The sequence below is a fragment of the Macaca fascicularis genome, chromosome 16 (assembly GCF_037993035.2).
Source record: "Macaca fascicularis isolate 582-1 chromosome 16, T2T-MFA8v1.1".
Lineage (NCBI taxonomy): Eukaryota > Metazoa > Chordata > Mammalia > Primates > Cercopithecidae > Macaca > Macaca fascicularis.
The window spans coordinates 44,863,732-44,882,448 of record NC_088390.1 but is presented as its reverse complement, the minus strand read 5'-3'; the positions used below and the strand labels follow the sequence as shown (position 1 = coordinate 44,882,448).

At 48.0% G+C, this 18,717-nt stretch overlaps 1 protein-coding gene across 1 annotated transcript; it reads right to left on the bottom strand.

The window, feature by feature from the left end:
- Positions 1-403: 403 nt before the first annotated feature.
- On the bottom strand, positions 404-14,088 carry CHCT1 (CHD1 helical C-terminal domain containing 1). The gene is made up of 6 exons (XM_005583899.4): positions 14,023-14,088; positions 9,839-9,940; positions 9,394-9,569; positions 8,914-9,013; positions 6,130-6,325; positions 404-1,840 (listed from the first exon to the last, which is right to left on the bottom strand). Exons 1-6 carry the CDS (start codon positions 14,071-14,073, stop codon positions 1,755-1,757), a joined length of 711 nt encoding a protein of 236 aa, XP_005583956.2. The 5' UTR covers positions 14,074-14,088; the 3' UTR covers positions 404-1,754.
- Positions 14,089-18,717: the final 4,629 nt, after the last annotated feature.

The window sequence follows — 18,717 nt, the reverse complement described above, 5'->3', positions numbered from 1 at the left end:
GGCCCACTGCCCTCCACACCCCAGAATGGTAGATCCACCAACAGCTCACCATGTGCCTGGAAAAGCGGCAGACACTCAATGCCTATGAAAGCAGCCAGGAGTGGAGCTGTATCCTGCAAAGGCACAGGGCCAGAGCTGCCCAAGACCATGGGAACCTACCTGTTGCATCAGCATGACCTTGATGTGAGACATGGAGTTCAAAAGAGATCTTTTTGGAACTTTAATATTTGACTGCTCTGCTGGATTTTGGACTTGCATGGGACCTGTAGTCTTTTCATATTGCCCAATTTTTGATTTTACAGGTTCATAGGTAGAAGGGACTTGCCTTGTCTCAGATGAGACTTTGGACTTGAACTTTTGGTTAATGCTGAAATGAATTAAGACTTTGGGGAACTTTTGTGAATGCATGATTGGTTTTGAAATGTGAGTACATGAGATTTGGGAAGGGCCAGGGTGCAATGGTATGGTTTGGCTCTGTGTCCCCACCCAAATCTCACCTCTAATTGTAATAATACCCACTTGTTGTGGGAGGGACCCAGTGGAAGGTAATGAATCATGAGGGTGGGTTTCTTTCCATGCTGTTCTCATAAGTCTCATGAGATCTGATGGTTTCATAAAGGGGAGTTCTCCTGTACACACTCTCTTGTCTGCTGCCATGTAAGATGTGACTTTACTCCTCATTTGCCTTCTGCCATGATTGTGAGGCCTCCCCAGCCACATGGAACTGACTCTATCAAACCTCTTTCTTTTATAAAGTACTCAGTCTCAGGTATGTCTTTATTAGCAGTGGGAGAAAAGACTAACACATGGACTCAATCGACTCTCCCACCTTAGCCTCCCAAGTAGCTGGGACTACAGGTGCATGTCACTATGAACAACTAATTTTTTTGTAGAGATGGAGTTTTGCCATATCGCCCTGGTTAGTCTGGAACTCCTGAACTCAAACGATCTTCCACCTCAGCCTCCCAAAGTGCTGGGATTACAGGCATGAGGCATCATGCCCAGCCTTAAAGTGTTTTAAACAAGTAGAACATGACCAGGGACAAACAAAACACATCGGTAGCCTTACTTTAGTGCGCAGGCTGTGGTTTTGTGACTGCTGGCTCGAGCCATCATGTTAGCTAAGACCATCAGTGTTGTTTCCTGTTTGGTCTCCTGCCTCTAGCCTTGCTCACTACCATGCACTTTGTTCACAGTCACCAGAACATCTCCCCAATACCCTAGTCACACCCATTCATTCCACTGCTTGACACATCTCTTGCCACTGCCCATCCCAAGCTACCCACTAAATGAAGTCCAGATGATGCAGGCGGGCTGCCAGGCTTGCCATCCTGACCCCAGGCTCCCTCCCTCCATACCTGTGTGCTCCCCTGGCAAACACCCAGCTCCTTTGTTAACTCCCCTGAGGCCTGCTCCAGTCACCTGCTGTTGTGTCTTTTCTATGTCTGTCTGCTCCACTAGACTGTGATGGTCCTCAACAAAGTGACCACATCTTATTCATCTGTGCATATGTGGGACACCTGCCACTTAGAAGGTGGCTGGCAAATATTTTTCAAACAAATTAAAAATGTATGAATGATGGCTGTTGGCCAAGTGAGGTAGAACTGTCATAAGAATGTTTATTTCCCACTTCATTTATTCCTAATTAAGACCTGAGAATCCTTTTGATAAGGACAATTCTTTTCCCTTTTTGGTCTCCATTCCCCGTGCTCTGAGAGCCAGGGCAAGCTGGCCCTTTGTCCCAGCTGGTCTTCTTATGGGTCAATCTCTGGAGTTTCTGGGGCTTCCTTTATTCTCCTTCTCTTGAGTTTTGGTTTTGGAGAAAGCTCCCTTAAAGAATCTGAAAAAGAGAAGGTCAGAGACAGTCAGTGACATCACAAACAGTAAGAATCTCAGTCTGTAATACATGGGGGGTGTTGTAGGGGCAGAGAGGAAGAATAGCAAAATCTTATCTTGCTTCCCACCTATATTACTTAGTCTTTTCTCAGAGAAACCCTGTAGAGAGATGGCATTGTCCCCAGTTTACAGACGAGGACTGTCACCCAGGTCCAGGGTAAGGCAATGACCCGCCCAAAGTCTTAACAGCAAGTTAGTGGAAGAGTCAGGGCAAGACCCAAGTTTCCTTGACCTCTGGCTCCAACCTCTGATTCTTCCTTACTCGTCTCCTAGGCCTCATGACCCAATTCCCAGTACTGTTTGCAAACCCCATTGCCAAGTTTTAATTAAGAACTGACTTTATGGCCAGGCATGGTGGCTCACGCCTGTAATGCCAGCACTTTGGGAACCTGAGGTGGATGAATCACTTGAGGTCAGGAGTTTGAGACCAGCCTGGCCAACATGGTGAAACCCCCATCTCTACTAAAAATATAAAAATTAGCCGGGCATGGTGGCACATGCCTGTAATCTCAACTACTCGGGAGGCTTGAACCGGGGAGGCTGAGGTTACTGTGAGCTGAGATTGCACAACTGCACTTCAGCCTGGGCCACAGAGTGAGACTCTGTCTCAAAAAAATAAATCAATCAAAAATAAAATAACTGACTTTATTAACATAGTGCCAAAGAAATACCACATAGGTGATTTTCATTGCAAGGATAGACTCGGTGACTAATCTTAGCCCATTCCCGGTGGGTCCACGAGTTACTCTGTGCTTTGTCAGGTAGTAATGGGAAGAGCATAACCTCATCTCTTATGTAGCCTCTAGCCAAAAACACGTTTAATTTGAACCCATGAAGACTTGCAAATCCTGTTTCTAGAGGAACAAGCTAAAAGATGTCAAAAAGAAGCAACAGGGAATAAATCAGGAAGGAGAACATACTGCTGAATAGAAGTCTCATCTTTTCAACAGGTCAGGAATGTAAAACAAACAAACAAACAAACAAACAAAGAAAACAGCTAGGCACGGTGGCTCAAGCCTGTAATCCCAGCACTTTGAGAGGCCGAGGCAGGCAGATTATTTGAGGTCAGGAGCTCGAGACCAACCTGACCCCGTCTCTACTAAAAATACAAAACTTAGCTGGGCGTGGTGGTGTGCGCCCGTAGTCCCAGCCACTCGGGAGGCTGAGGCAGGAGAATCGCTTGAACCTGGCAGAGATTGTAGTGAGCTGAGATCATGCTATGGCACTCCAGCCTGGGTGATAGAGCAAGACTTTGTCTCAAAAAAAAAAAAAAAAGGACTTTCTTAGGTTTAAAGATTTAAACCTAAGACATGACCAGGTGAAATGCATGGTTTGAGAAGCCAGTGCAAAAGTTCTCTGGCTGTAGGGAAAATTTGAATATGGAGTGTTTAGTCCAATTATTAGATGAAATGAAAATGTTGACATAGAAATCTTGATACAGGGCCAGGCATGGTGGCTCACGCCTGTAATCCCTGCACTTTGAGAGGCAGAGGCAGGTGGATAGCTTGAGCCCAGGTGTCCCAGAGCAGGCTGGACAACATGGCAAAACTCCATCTCTACAAAAAATACAAAAATTACCCAGGCACGGTGGTGTGCATCTGTAGTCCCAGCTACTTAGGAGGCTGATGCAAGAGAATCGCTTGAACCTAGGAGGTTGAGGTTGCAGTGAGCTGAGATCAAGCCACAGCACTCCAGCCTGGGTGCGAGGACTGAAAAACCCTGTCACACACCAAAAAAAAAAAAAAAAAAAAAAAAAAAGAGAGAGAGAAAGAAAAAAGATAGGTTGATACCATTAACTTAAAAAAAGCAACTCCATTGAGACCAGCCTGACCAACATGGTGAAACCCCGTCTCTACTAAAAATACAAAAATTAGCACGGCGTGGTGGGGCGTGCCTGTAATCCCAGCTACTCAGGAGACTGAGGCAAGAGAATCACTTGAACGCGGGAAGCAGAGGCTGCAGTGAGCCGAGATGACGCCATTACACTCTAGCCTGGGTAACAGAGTGAGACTCCATCTCAAAAAAAAGAAAAGCAACTCCAAATCAAAATTGCATGTACAGCATGATCTCATTTCATTTAAAATATATATATTTAGGCCAGGCATGGTGGCTCAGGCCTGTAATCTCAGCACTTTGGGAGACCAAGGTGGGTGGATCACTTGAGGTCAGGAGTTCAAGACCAGCCTGACCAACATGGTGAAACCCGTCTCTACTAGAAGCACAAAATTAGCCAGGCATGGTGGCGCATGCCTGCAATCCCAGCTACTTGGGAAGCTGAGGCAGGAGAATCGCTTGTACCCGGGAGGCGGAGGTTGCAGTGAGCCAAGATCGCGCCACTGCACTCCAGCCTGGGCAACAAGAGCAAAATTCCATCTCAAAAAAATAAAAATAAAAAATATATATTTATGGCTGGGCCCAGTGGCTCACACCTGTGATCCCAGCACTTTGGGAGACTGAGGCAGGAGGATCACGAGGTCAAGAGATTGAGACAATCCTGGCCAACGTGGTGAAACCCCATCTCTAATAAAAATACAAAAATTAGCTGGGCATGGTGGTGCACCCCTGTAGTCCCAGGTACTTGGGAGGCTGAGGCAGGAGAATCGCTTGAACCCGGGAGGCAGGGGTTGCAGTGAGCGGAGATCGCACCACTGTATTCCAGCCTGGCAACAGAGCAAGACTCCATCTCAAAATATATATATCTGTTTTATGTATATATATATATATATATACACACACACACACATATATACATAAAAAAGATCTGGAAAGTGTTAATAGTGGTGATGACAATGTGATGTTTATATTTCCTTATTTTTGCTTATCTGTATAATCAAATTTTCTCTATGTTTATATTTATACTAATAAAAATGTTATTAATTTTAATAACTGCATGAAACCCATCATCAAAGACTTTTTCCTGTTACTTCCCTCCGTGTACCTCTCAAATCCTCTTCCATTCACCACCAAGCCCAGGCTGCCTACTCATTGCCCCTCACCTCTGCACTTTATTCCCACTTCCCTCCTTTCCTTCATCCATATCCTTATCCCTTTCTTTAAAGCCTGTCCCAAATTTACCTCCTTCAGGCAGCCTGTCTCGTTTGACACATTCTTTGCCCTGTGGCCTCAGACAGCTGTTTGTAAAAGGGAGATAATAACACCTATCTCATGAGGATGCTACAGAGGTTGAGTGAAATTAACAGATACAAAGCCCCTGGTACAGAGAGAAGCCAGTCCAGAAGCCCAGAGCTCACTTTCCTCATCTGAGTCATGGACTGCTTGGCCCAGAGCATCTTTGTTATAGACTGGTCTTCATTCTTTTGTCTGTTTACATCCTCAACTTAAACTGGGATGGTCCGGGCACAGTGGCTCACACCTGTAATCCCAGCACTTTGGGAGGCCGAGGTGGGCAGATTACTTGAGGCCAGGAGTTTGAGATCAGCCTGGCCAACATGGTGATACCCCCGTCTCTACTAAAAATACAAAAGCTGGGCATGGTGGTGTACACCTGTAATCCCAGCTACTGGGGAGGCTGAGGCGGGATAATCACCTGAACCCGGGAGGCGGAGGTTGCAGTGAGCCAAGATTGCACCACTGCACTCCAGTCTGGGCGACAGAGTGGGGCTCCATCTCAAAAAACAAAACAAACAAAAAAACCTAAAAATAATAATAATAAAATAAAAAAGGCCAGGCATGGTGGCTCATGCCTGTAATCCTAGCACTTTAGGAGGCTGAGGCGGGTGGATTGTGTGAGCTCAGGAGTTCAAGACCAGCTTGGGCAACACAGTGAAACCCTGTCTTTACTAAAAGTACAAAAATTAGCCAGGCATGATGGTGGGCACCTATAATCCCAGCTGCAGGGGATGCTGAGGCAGGAGAATCACTTGAACCCAGGAGGCAGAGGTTGCACTCCAGCCTGGGTGACAGAGAGAGACTCCATCTGGAAAAAATAAAATAAATAAAATAAATAAATAATAAAATAAAATAAAACAAAAACCTTTCTATAATGAGCACACCTGGGGAAGAGGGGGACTAAAAAGAGAAAGTAGAGAAGGAGAAGAAAAGATGGACAGAAAGGAAAATGCAGGATGAAGAGAAGATGGAAAGGAGGGAAGAGGAACTTGTCAGGCTCGGGGCAGAGGCTCCTGGCTGCTTGAGTCTACTCTTGGGGAACACCCAGACACCACTCACAAACCCCTGGGTCCAGGCATCACCCCAACACCAAATGGGCATTACCTCTCTTGACATGATCCTGGGATCTTGGCTCCCCGGGCAGGGGGCTCCCTTGACCCGGGGCCTGCATCTTGGACAGCCGCTCCTTCACACCGCTGATGTTGCCGTGCAGTCCCCAGGCATCGCAGAGCTTCGGCAGACTGTCTTCCTGGTCGGCCAGCAAGGATCTCTCCGGTGCATCTGAGGCGCAGAATGCCACCTGCCACGGAGCCTCCATGTTAAGGAGAGTGTTGAGAAGAGGGGGACCTGAACTTCAGAGTCCCGGCCCCGCATTTGTTGAGAAATACTGAGGTCTGCCTGCCCCTCACACTTGCTAACCAAAAGGATGGGGTAGGAATCACAGATGTGGGAGAGAAAGGACTGTGGGGACATGGAGGGAGGCTGCCAATGATGTCTTCCTGGGTCGTCCTTTATTTTGAGATCATGTCTTCCATCTCTTTTTGGAATTGCAGTGTCTTACTGGTTTTTTGCAATGAAATGATATTTGTTTAAAAGACCTAACTTAACAAAAATTAAATTGGGAGCCTTACTCGGTTAGCTGAGGCAGGAGAATCCCTTGAACCCTGAAGGCGGAGGTTGCGGTGAGCCGAGATCATGCCGCTACACTTCAGCCTGGGTGACAGAGCAAGACTCCGTCTCAAAAAAAAAAAAAAAAAAAAAAAAAAAAGGGAGCCTTTGTAAGCTTTGAGTCTGTTTAAAAAAAAGTAAAATTTTTAAAAATGAAATAAATTGACAGCCTGAATTTTGAAATTAAAATTCAAAGACTATATATATAAATGTTTCTGCCTGGTGTGGTGGCTCATGCCTGTAGTCCTAGCACTTTGGGAGGCCGAGGAGGGCAGATCACTTGAGGTCAGGAGTTCGAGACCAGCCTGGCCAACATGGTGAAACCCCATCTCTACTAAAAATACAAAAATTAGCCGGGCGTGATGGTGCATGCCTGTAATCCCTGCCACTCAGGAGGCTGAGGTAGGAGAATCACTTGAACCGGAGGTGGAGGTTGCATTGAGCCAAAATCTTGCCATTGCACTCCAGCCTGGGTGACAAGAGCTAAACTCTGTCTTGAAAAGAAAAAAAAAAAATTCAGGCCAGTGAAATCCAGAAATCTAGAAATCAGTAAAGTGGCAGCTCCTCTTATTAAGAAGAGAAATCTTTGAAATGATCCAATCATTACATGGTCAGAGGAAGAATCAGTTGCAGAGAGGGAGAGGACCTGGTTAGGGCTGCACCGCGAGAGTGGTGAGAGGAGGGCGCCGTTAGAGCACGGTTCTCATCCCAGACAGATGGAGGCTGAACCCTGCCTCTTCCTTCCTACTTGCTATAAAGACTGTGACAAATTAACTTACTTCCCTGTATTTGGGATCCTCTTTTACACACTGCGGACAATAATCCTAATTACCACTTAGGGTTACTTTTGAATATTACTCGAAGGGACATAAAGTGCCTGGCACGTAGAATGCCTTTACAACTGCTTTATCTATGATTATTATTCTGGACCAGTGGTTCTCAAAGTGTGCTCTGCAAACACCCAGGAGTCCCTGCAATATTTTGACCTCATGGACCTCCTGAAACCAATGGATTCTAATGAAACCTAGTATGAAAATTTCATACTAGGTTTGATATGAATCTGAAAAGGCTACATATTGTATGATACCAACGATATGACATTCTGAGACAGCAAAACTACAGAGACAGTGAACCAAGATCAGTGGTTGTCAGGGGAGTGGGGGCAGGAGGGCAAGGACAAATAGATGGAGCACAGGGGGTTTTTAGGACCGTGGCACTCTTCTGTATCGTACTGTAATGGTAGATACATGTCATCATACATTGGGCAAAACCTATAGCCCGTACAACATGAAGAGTGGTAGGCTGGGCGCGGTGGCTTACTCCTGTAATCCCAACGCTTTGGGAGGCTGAGGCGGGCAGATCAACTGAGGTCAGGAGTTCGAGACCAGCCCGGCCAACATGGTGAAACCTTGTTTCTACTAAAAATACAAAAATTAGTCAGGCACAGTGGCATGCACCTGTAATCCCAGCTACTCGAGAGGCTGTGGCAGGAGAATCACTTGAACCCAGGAGGCGAAGGTTGCAGTGAGCCAAGATCACGCCATGACACTCCAGCCTGGATGGCAGGTAAGACTCCATCTCAAAAAAAGACTAGCTGAAACAGGGAAGGGGTGTAAGCACCTCTCCCTAAGACACGCCTACCAATGCTATGTCAGTTTACTATTACCATAGCAACACTTAGAAGTTGCTAACTTCTTTCCATGGCAACAACCCAGAAGTACTACCCTTTTTCTGGTAAATTCCAAATAACCGTCCCATAATTTGCATGTAATTAAAAGTAGGGATAAATATGAGCACAGAACTGCCCCTGTGCTGCTACTCTGGGCACACTGCCCATAGGGTAGCCCTGCTCCTCAAGGAGCAGTGCCTCTACTGCTACTCTACACTGCCGCTGCCATAAACTTACTGTTTAATACCACCAGCTCACCCTTAAATTATTTTCTGGGCAAAACCAAGAACATTCCCGGGCTGAGCCCCAGTTTGGGGGCTCGCCTGCCCCTGTATCAAATACATATGGAGAACTTGATGCTAAGCCTCGGCCTCTTCAGCCCACTGTGCCCAGGGCAGGGGTAAAGGTCGAGCAGCAGAGTCTTGCCCTGGCAGTGAGCCCTGGGAAGAACCAGAGGGGCTCTGGGTGTGTCAGTCCCAGGCCTCCCCCCAAGTCTAAGGACACACCAACCAACCCTCAGCTGTGCCCGGGTGGAAGGTCTCATGCCTCACCAGGAACTTGGCCGGCTGGTTGCTCTTGGTGTACTTGTAAAGTCGGCAAAGCTGCTTTGCTTCCAGCTCTGAGAAAAGGGAGACGAACCGCCAGAGCATCCTGCAAAGGGGGAGACCTCAGGCTGGGGAGGCGGAGCACATGCTTCCTCCCTCCAGCATTTGTCTCAGGGTCAGGACCCACCCAGGGGAATATGGACCACATGCCCCTTTGGGGTTTGGGGTTGGGGGAATGGAGGGGTGGGGATTTGCCCAAACTTGAACATCCTATCCTGGTGTTGAGCGCCTGCACGCAGTTGTTCAGTCAGAGACAAGGTGCAATCAGGGCTGTCCTGAGGGACTAGTAGCTCTCTCCATCCCACTAGGCTCCTGACTCCTCCACATAAAGATGAAGGACTGGGGGATCAACTAAGGTGTCCCCTTGAATGAAGAGAAGGTTGCCCAGGAGTAGGTATGGGGAGCAGAGCAAAGAGACTGCCTTACTTTCTCCAGTGTTTGATTTCCCAGGCTCGGCAGTAATGCTGCAGAAAGGTGTTGATGTGGTCCCCTAGGACCACAAGGCTCTGCTTCATGTACTTCAGCTTCTTCTTCTGGGGAAGGTCCCTGGGCAGGTGCAACTTTCGCAGGAACTTCTTTAGTGGTCTTAGATATTCTTTACACTGAGGAGGCAACAGGTGAGGTGAGGGGCCGTGGGAGAAAAGAAGAGGCAGATGGGCAGTCCCAGGTATCCAGCAGATACCACAGCCCTGAGTGGCCCAGTGCTGCGTGTTTTGGGAGGTGGCTCCGGTGCACATCTCACCAAAAGTCCTTCCCAAGAGTAAGACAAGTGGGGCAATGCACTGTGGGCCTGAGGCTTGTCATTTCCTGACTCAGGCCTCCTGACCAATGGGGAAAAGGGGACAGGGTTCCAGGCTGGCTCTTTACTCACAATTTTGAAGGTGTCCTGATCCAGGCCCTTGGCATGGCGCATGAGCGAGTCTCTGGCAGGGCTGGTGCTGGAGCTTGTCTCCAGGCATGGCACATTCGTCACCTGGGAGGAGGCAGGGGGCACTAAGCCGGGGGCTTGGACTGTTACTCCTGGGGGCAGTGCTGGACAGGGGACTGACCCAAATGGCAGCCAAAGCCCTTCTCCACTGCCCTCTGACCTTCTTGACCCAGCACGGATGTGAGAGAGCCTTGGGCAAAGAAACCCATCTCTGAAAATCTCTGCTTAGAAAACCTAGAATATTCCACCTGTTTCTTTTATAATAATCATAGCATATTCTACTAGGTAACTTTACAAAGCACTTGGTAAACATTAACTCACTTTATCCTCCCACAAACTCTGTCAGGTTAGATGTTGTTATAGGACCAACAGGTTTATATGCCTGCTGGACACTCACAATCCAATATATAGAGACAGCAAAAGTTGCAGCAGACCAGTCTAGGCAATATAGTGAGACCTGGTCTCTACAAAAAATATAAAAATTGGCTGGGCACGGTGGTGTGCACCTATGGTCCCAGCTACCCAGGAGGCCAAGGTGGGAGAATTGCTTGTGCCCAGGAGGTGAAGGTTGCAGTGAGCCGAGATCATGTCACTGTGAGAAAGAGTTTATTGATTGCTGGGTGCTCAGTGAGGAGATGGAAGGAGTCCTTCAAGTCTATCTTCCCAAGGAGCTCTGGACTGGGGTTTTTAAGGAGATCATGGAGGAGGAGGGATTGAAAAAACTGTGGTCATTGATTGGTCAGGGTCAGGGGGATGAAATTATGTGGACATGGAAACTGCATTCTCTGGTGAATCAGGTTTTTGAGGGGCTCTTTAGACCCCCTGCCATCTATCTGTAGTTTGAGTGATATGTAGAACCTGAAATAATATTTTAAAGAGAAACCTCAATGCTTCGTAATGTTCGAGCTGTTATCTACAGAGCAGTTAAGGAAATATCATCTCGTAACAATGTCTATGGAATTCTTTTTTTTTTTTTTTTTTGAGATGGAGTCTCACTCTGTCGCCCAGACTGGAGCGCAGTGGCGCGATCTCTGCTCACTGCAACCTCCGCCTCCCGGGTTTACGCCATTCTCCTGCCTCAGCCTCCCGAGTAGCTGGGACTACAGGTGCCCGCCACCAAACCCGGCTAATTTTTTTTTATTTTTAATAGAGACGAGGTTTCACCGTGTTAGCCAGGATGGTCTTGATCTCCTGACCTCAAGATCTGCCCACCTGGGCCTCCCAAAGTGCTGGGATTACAGGCTTGAGCCACCGTGCTTGGGTAGTCTTTTTTTTGAGATGGAGTCTCGCTCTGTCACCTAGGCTGGAGTGCAGTGGCGCGATCTCGGCTCCCTGTAACCTCCGCCTGCCAGGTTCAAGTGATTCTTCTGCCTCAGCCTCCCAAGTAAGCTGGGACTACAGGCACGTGCCACCATGCCCAGTTAATTTTTTGTGTTTTTAGTAGAGACAGGTTTTCACTGTGTTAGCCAGGGTGGTCTCAATCTCCTGACCTCGTGATCTGCCCACCTTGGCCTCCCAAAGTTCTGGGATGACAGGCGTGAGCCACCGTGCCCGGCCTTTTTTTTTTTTTTTTTTTTTTTTAAATTCACTCTATCACCCAGGCTGGAGTGCAGTGGTATGATCTCTGCTCACTGCAACCTCTGCCTGCCGGGTTCAAGTGATTCTCCTGCCTCAGCCTCCTGAGTAGCTGGGATTACAGGCATGCACCACCACGCCTGGCTAATTTTGTATTTTTAGTAGAGACCATGTTGGCCAGTCTTCTCTCGAACTCCTGACCTCAAGTGATCCACCCACCTTGGCTCCCAAAGTGCTAGGATATTACAGTGAGCCACCGCACCCAGCTGCATCTACGGAATCTAAGGAAACAGGCACCAAAGAACTCCAAGGAAGTGCATCAGAGAGCAGGCTGACCTCATGATTTATGCTGAATGGGCTGCAAGCTCAGTTAATTTTCATTTTTCCCCTCTGTCTTCCTGATTAATTTTATAAAGTTTCTAGGGACAGTTTCAATATCATTAACCCTGGTCACAGATTAGAACAATGAGGCATCAAAAGATTGAAGCAACTCCTTGGGGGAATGAACAGGGATTCATTGACTCACTCACTTGGCAAATGTTTACTGATTGCATCAGACTGGGCCCACTTCTTTGCATCCCTAGCCTCTAGCATCATGTCACGTGATACGGTTTGAATGTGTGTCCCCTCCAAATCTTATGTTGAAACATGATCCCCAGTGTTGGAGGTGGGGTCCAGTGGGAGGTGTTTGGGTCATGGGGGTGGATCTTTCATGAATGGGCTTGGTGCCCTTCCTGCCCTAATTAAGTAAGTTCTCTGTCAGTTCATGTGAGAGCTGGTTGGTAACAAGAGTCTGAAAGGTCCTCCTCTCTCTCTTGCTTGCTCTCTCACCGTATGACAAGCTTGCTTCCCCCTCATCTTCTGCCATGCTTGCAAACTTTCTGAGGCCCTCACCAGAAGCAGATGCTGGCACCATGCTTCGTGTACAGCCTGCAGAACTGTGAGTCAAATCAACCTCTTTTCTTTATAAATTGCCTAGCCTCAGGTATTCCTTTATAGGAATGCAAAATGGACTAATAAACCATGCATCCAATGACCATTCAGAAAAAGTGAATGAGGCCGGGCACGGTGGCTCAAGCCTGTAATCTCAGCACTTTGGGAGGCCGAGACGGGTGGATCACGAGGTCAGGAGATCGAGACCATCCTGGCTAACACGGTGAAACCCCGTCTCTACTAAAAAAAATACAAAAAACTAGCCGGGCGAGGTGGCAGGCGCCTGTAGTCCCAGCTACTCGGGAGGCTGGGGCAGGAGAATGGTGTAAACCCGGGAGGCGGAGCTTGCAGTGAGCTAAGATCCGGCCACTGCACTCCAGCCTGGGCGACAGAGCGAGACTCCGTCTCAAAAAAAAAAAAAGAAAGAAAAAGTGAATAATGGTGATGACAAGAAAGAACCTTTGACCATGACAGTGGGGCAAAGAAAGCTGAAAATTAGGCCAGGCACAGTGACTCACGCCTGTAATCCCAACCCTTTAGGAGGCTGAGGTGGGTGGATTGCTTGAGCCCAGAAGTTCAAGACCAGCCTGGCCAGCATGGCAAAACCCAATTTCTACCAAAAATACAAAAAAATCAGCTAAGTGTGGTGGTGCACGCCTGTAATCCCATCTACTTAGGAGGCTGGGGCAGGAGAATTGCTGGAACCCAGGAGGCGGAGGTTGCAGTGAGTGAGACGGAGCCACTGCACTCCAGCCTGGGTGATGGAGCAAAACTGGGTGCAGTGGCTCACACCTGTAATCCCAGCACTTTGGGAGGCCGAGATGGGTGGATTACCTGAGGTCAGGAGTTCAAGACCACCCAGGCCAAAGTGGCAAAACTTTGTCTCTACCAAAAATACAAAAATTAGCTGGGTGTGGTGGCGCATACCTGTAATCCCAGCTACTCAGGAGGCTGAGGCAGGAGAAATTGCTCCAACCCAGGGGGCAGAGGTTGCAGTGGGCCAAGATCATGCCACTGCAGTCCAGCCTAGGTGACAGAGTGAGACTCCATCTCAAAAAAAAAAAAAAAAAAAAAGGAAAAAGAAAGCCGAAAATGAGTAGCAGCAAAGTGACTGTGAAATAACACTGGACGTCAGAACTGGATTTGCCACCTTTCAACATCTTCTCAGAAAAGTATGAATTTTGGTCTGTGTTGGGGGAGAACAAGGAAGAACCTGTCCAGACCACTCTGAAAGGAAAGGCCTGGGAAAGGGAGGGAGGTGCATGGAGAGGAGATGGGACACAGGCTCCTCCAGGTCCTGGAGACAGGACTCTGGCCGATCCACTCTCCCAACACAGCACACACACCACACAACCACACACAGACCATGTGTATACACACACATACTCTCAAGTCTTAATAACCAACAACGAGAGGCGACCTCTTCCCCATCGTATCGCAGGGAACACAGGTCAAGCATAAACTTCTGAATGAATGAACATTCTTGTGCTTTAGGCCTCTTGCTATCTCAGGTACCCTACCATTGTTCTTCTCTTCTCTCCTGAATTTCATGTTCTCTACTTTCCAAAACCAGCCCCTTCGGGACGCTCTTTCCCTCCCTCCCTCACACCCCACTTCACCTTCTCTAGTGGCTTGTCCCCTTCACCCCCTTGTCCATCTGAGGCCTCCATCTCAGCAGGTGTGCCGGTAGGCTCCAGGGTGGCACTCCCCACGTCCCCTCTGGCTTCTGACCTACTGCTTCTGTGACCTGGCCGTCTCAGGGAGTGGGCAGATTGGCTCCAGAACTCGGAGCAAAGCCATGGCAACTGCCAACACAGAGCCCAGCCCCCCACCCCGCTCCCATCTCCTCATTCTTAGGGGTGGCCGCAGCTGGCTCCTCCTGCTGGGATCTGGACTAGGGAACGGAGCAAGATGTGCGGGGTCGAGCGAGGACTTTGGCAGAGCGCACAGCTCGCCAGGAGAGGCTGGCGCCCCTTCTCCCAAGGGTACTGTCAGATGCTGTTGATTCTGACACCACCTGGTAAGGCTTTTGAACTCATTTTCCTGCACGTGTGCCATTCCTGCCTGCTAGGTTACGCCGTGGTGGGGGCTCCCCAAGAGAAAGCACAGTTTGTAAGATTGTTTTCTGATTTGGGACAGAGGTCTAGGGAGCGCTGAAAGGGAGAAGGGACACAGCACGCACTGCCCCTGCGGCCTCCAGGAAGTTGTTAATAATAAGCCCTCGGTGCCGGCTGTTGGGTGCGGGGTGCTGAGTACTGGGTGGGATGTGTTTTGGGGGTGTATAAAGATCCCCGCCAGTGCCCACGGGCTCTGTAACCCTCCCCGCGGCCTTCCCTGGGGCAGGTACCCCAGCGGTCTCGCTTCACAGAGGAGGGGCTGAGACGCGGGCAGTCCCGTCGGCGGCCTAGTGTGCGCAGCCACCAGGCGGGGCGCGGGGTGTCGGCGAAAGTCCCGCCACCCCGGCTCTTCCCACCCGCGAGCCCACCAGGGACCCGAAGCCGACGGCGGAAACACGGTGGGCAGAGTCCGGGTGTAGCCTGAGCCGGCAGGGCAGGGCCGGGAGGCGCTCAGGCGACCTCAGGACCCTGGCCCCTGGCGCGGCAGCAGCGCCCCCTCGCGTCCCTGGGCGGCACACGGCGGGGTCCCGGCAATGAGAGACCGTTGCTGCCACGGTTTCCCCACTCGAGCCACCTTTTCTTCCCTGAAACTCGGAATTTCTTCTCCCGGACCTTCCTTCGTGTCCTCTGGGCCCGCGGCCCAGTTGTCCCCACTCAGTGTGGCCCTGTTCTTCGCCTTCCTTCGCGACAGTGCGGTGGGACCGCCGTCGGCCCGGGCCTCCCCTCGCCACCCAGCGGCCACCCCGGCCACAGGACAGGGTCATAGCGGCTTCAAGTAGGGGTAGCCCGGAGGCCCGGGGCTTTGGAGGAGCACCTTTGAGTCCCGAAACTTTTTCACTTGTCCTCTATGCCAGGATGTTCAGCAACCGTCTTTTTTTTTTTTTTTTTTTTTTTTTTTTTGGTAAGGGGAAGAATGAACCTTCCACTTATCCGCCTCCAAAATGGAAGGTCTATTTTCTGAGCATTAATTCTGGATTATTTTGTGAGTATTAAGAAGGATAATTATATTGGCAAGAGCAAGGGGAAAGGAACCTTTACATACGTTTCTACTGGCAGTGAGACTGGTAAACAATGTATTTAAAAGTGTTTAAATGTGCATGCTCTGTGACGCATCAGTTCTACTTATAAGAATTAGTCCTAAGGGGAGAAGATGAGGACTGTTACAATAGTGACAATTTGGAAACAATTGCAATGTCACTAATAGAATATATAAATCATGGTATATTCATAAAAACATTAAACATGCCGCTATATATTTATTGATATGGAAAACAGGAGCTAAAACCATGTATGGTATGATTCCATTTTGGCTCAAGCCTGTAATCCCAGCACTTTGGGAGGCCGAGACGGGCGGATCACGAGGTCAGGAAATCGAGACCATCCTGGCTAACACAGTGAAACCCCGTCTCTACTAAAAAGTACAAAAAAAATACTAGCCGGGCGAGGTGGCGGGCGCCTGTAGTCCCAGCTACTCGGGAGGCTGAGGCAGGAGAATGGCGTGAACCCGGGAGGCGGAGCTTGCAGTGAGCTGAGATCCGGCCACTGCACTCCAGCCTGGGCAACAGAGTGAGACTCCCTCTCAAAAAAAAAAAAAAAAAAAAAAAAAAAGTCTTGAAGGATACACTTCAAAATATCCAACGTAGTTTTTCACTTTCTTCACATATTATCTGTATTTTTTAAAATGACAGATATGCTTTACTTTTACAGTCAGGAAAGAGGTATTTCGTTTTGTTTTGTTTTGTTTTGAGTGGGAGTTTTGTTCTTATTGCCCTGGCTGGAGCAATGGGGTGATCTCGGCTCACTACAACCTCTGCCTCCCAGCTTCAAGCGATTCTCCTGCCTCAGCCTCCCAAGCAGCTGGGATTACAGGCATGTGCCACCACGTCGGGCTAATTTTGTATTTTTAGTACCGACAGTGTTTCTCTATGTTGGTCAGGCTGGTCTCAAACTCCCGACCTCAGGTGATCCGCCTGCCTCGGCCTCCCAAAGTGCTAGGATTACAGGTGTGAGCCACCGCGCCCGTCCAGGAAAGAGTCTTTTTTAAAAATCTACTCATAAGGACTAAATAACATTATTAAAAACATTATATAATGCTAAGTTTAAAAACAACATAATTCTGCCAGGTGTGGTGGCTCACGCCTATAATTCCAGCAGTTTGAGAGGCAGAGATGGGTGGGTCACCTGAGGTCAGAAGGTTGAGAACAGCCTGGCCAACATGGGAAAACCTCGTCTCTACTGAAAATACAAAAATTAACTGGGTATGGTGGTGCATGCCTGTAATCCCAGCTACTCAGAAGGCTGAGGCAGGAGAATCACTTAAACCCGGGAGGCAGAGGTTGCAGTGAGCCAAGACCATGCCCCTGCACTCCAGCCAGAGCAACAGAGCAAGACTCTGACTCAAACTAATAATAATAATAATAATAATAATAATTCTTTATTTTTAACCTTGAGTTCAAGGGTACATGTGCAGGTTTGTTATATAGATAAACCCGTGTCATGGGGTTTTGTTGCACAGATTATTTTGTTACCCAGGTATTAAGCTTAGTACCCATTAGTTATTTTTCCTGATCCTCTTTCTTCTCCCACCCTCCACCTTCCGGTAGGCCCCAGTGTATGTTGTTCCCCTCTACGTGTTCATGTTTTCTCATAATTTAGCTCCCACTTATAAGTGAGAACATGCGATATTTGGTTTTCTGTTCCTATGTTGGTTTTCTAAGGATAATAGCCTTCAGCTCCATCAATGTTCCTGCAAAGGACATGCTCTCGTTATTTTTTATGGCTGCATAGTATTCTATGATGGATATGTACCACATTTTCTTTATCCAGTCCACCGATGGGCATTTAGGTTGATTCCATTTAGAAGCGATTGTGAATAGTGCTGTAATAAACATACGAGTGCATGTGTCTTTATGGTAGAACGATTTGTATTCCTTTGGGTATACATCCAGTAACAGAATTGCTGCGTTGAATGGCAGTTGTGTTTTTAGCTCTTTGAGGATTCACTACACTGCTTTTCACCATGGTTGAACTAATGTACACTCCCACAAACAGGGTAGAAGTGTTTCTTTTTCTCTGCAACCTTGCCAGTATTTGTTATTTTTTGACTTTTTAATAATCATCATTCTGACTGGTGTGAAGTGGTATCTCATTGTGGTTTTGATTTGCATTTCTTTAATGACCAGGGATGTTGAGCTTTTTTTCATATGCTTATTTGTTGCATGTATGTTTTCTTTTGAAAAGTGTCAGTTCATGTCCTTTGATGGCTTTTTAATGGGGTTTTTTTTTTTCTTGTAAATTTGTTTAAGTTCCTTATAGATGCTGGATATTAGACCTTTGTAGGATGCATAGTTTGCAAAAATTTTCTCCCATTCTGTAGGTTGTGTTTACTCTATTGATAATTTATTTTGCTGTGCAGAAGCTCTTTAGTTTAATTAGATCCCATTAGTCAGTTTTTGCTTTTGTTGAAACTGCTTTTGGTGACAGACACAATTCTGAGAAAATGCAGTAGAATACAAAAAAGGAAAAGTTAATAGTTAAAAAACAACAACAACAGCAACAAAACAGAGGCCAGGCGCGGTGGCTCACACCTGTAATCCCAGCACTTTGGGAGGCGGAGGCGGGCAGATCACCTGAGGTCAGGAGTTTGAGACTAGCCTGGCCAACATGGTGAAACCCTGTCTCTACTAAAAATACAAAAATTAGCTGGGTGTGGTAGGGCACACCTGTAGCCCCAGCTACTCAGGAGGCTGAGGCAGTAGAATTGCTTGAACCCAGGAGGCGGAGGTTGCAGTGAGCTTAGATTGTGCCACTGCACTCCAGCCTGGGTGACAGAACAAGACTCCGTCTCAAAATAAAAATAAAAACAAATAAATACATAAAAATTTTAAAAATCAGACCAGGCACAGTGGCTCAAGTCTGTAATCCCAGCACTTTGGGAGGCTGAGGCAGGCAGATCACCTGAGGTCAGGAGTTTGAGACCAGCCTGGCCAACATGGTGAAATCCCGTCTCTACTAAAAATACACAAAATCCCGTCTCTACTAAAAATACAAAAATTAGCCGGGTGTGGTGGTGGGCACCTGTAATCCCAGCTACTCAGGAGGCTGAGGCAGGAGAATCGCTTGAACCTGGGAGGCAGATGTTGTAGTGAACTGAGGTCGTGGCACTGCACTCCAGCCTGGGCGACACGAGTGAGACTC

Bases quoted from the DNA above. Each gene is read 5' to 3' on its own strand.
- CHCT1 (XM_005583899.4), bottom strand. From the start codon at position 14,073: ATGGAGGCCTCAGATGGACAAGGGGGTGAAGGGGACAAGCCACTAGAG. The intron at 9,941-14,022 runs GTGAAGTGGGGT...GCCTCCTCCCAG, and splicing joins GGGACAAGCCACTAGAGAAG to GTGACGAATGTGCCATGCCT. The intron at 9,014-9,393 runs GTAAGGCAGTCT...CCCCCTTTGCAG, and splicing joins GAAATCAAACACTGGAGAAA to GATGCTCTGGCGGTTCGTCT.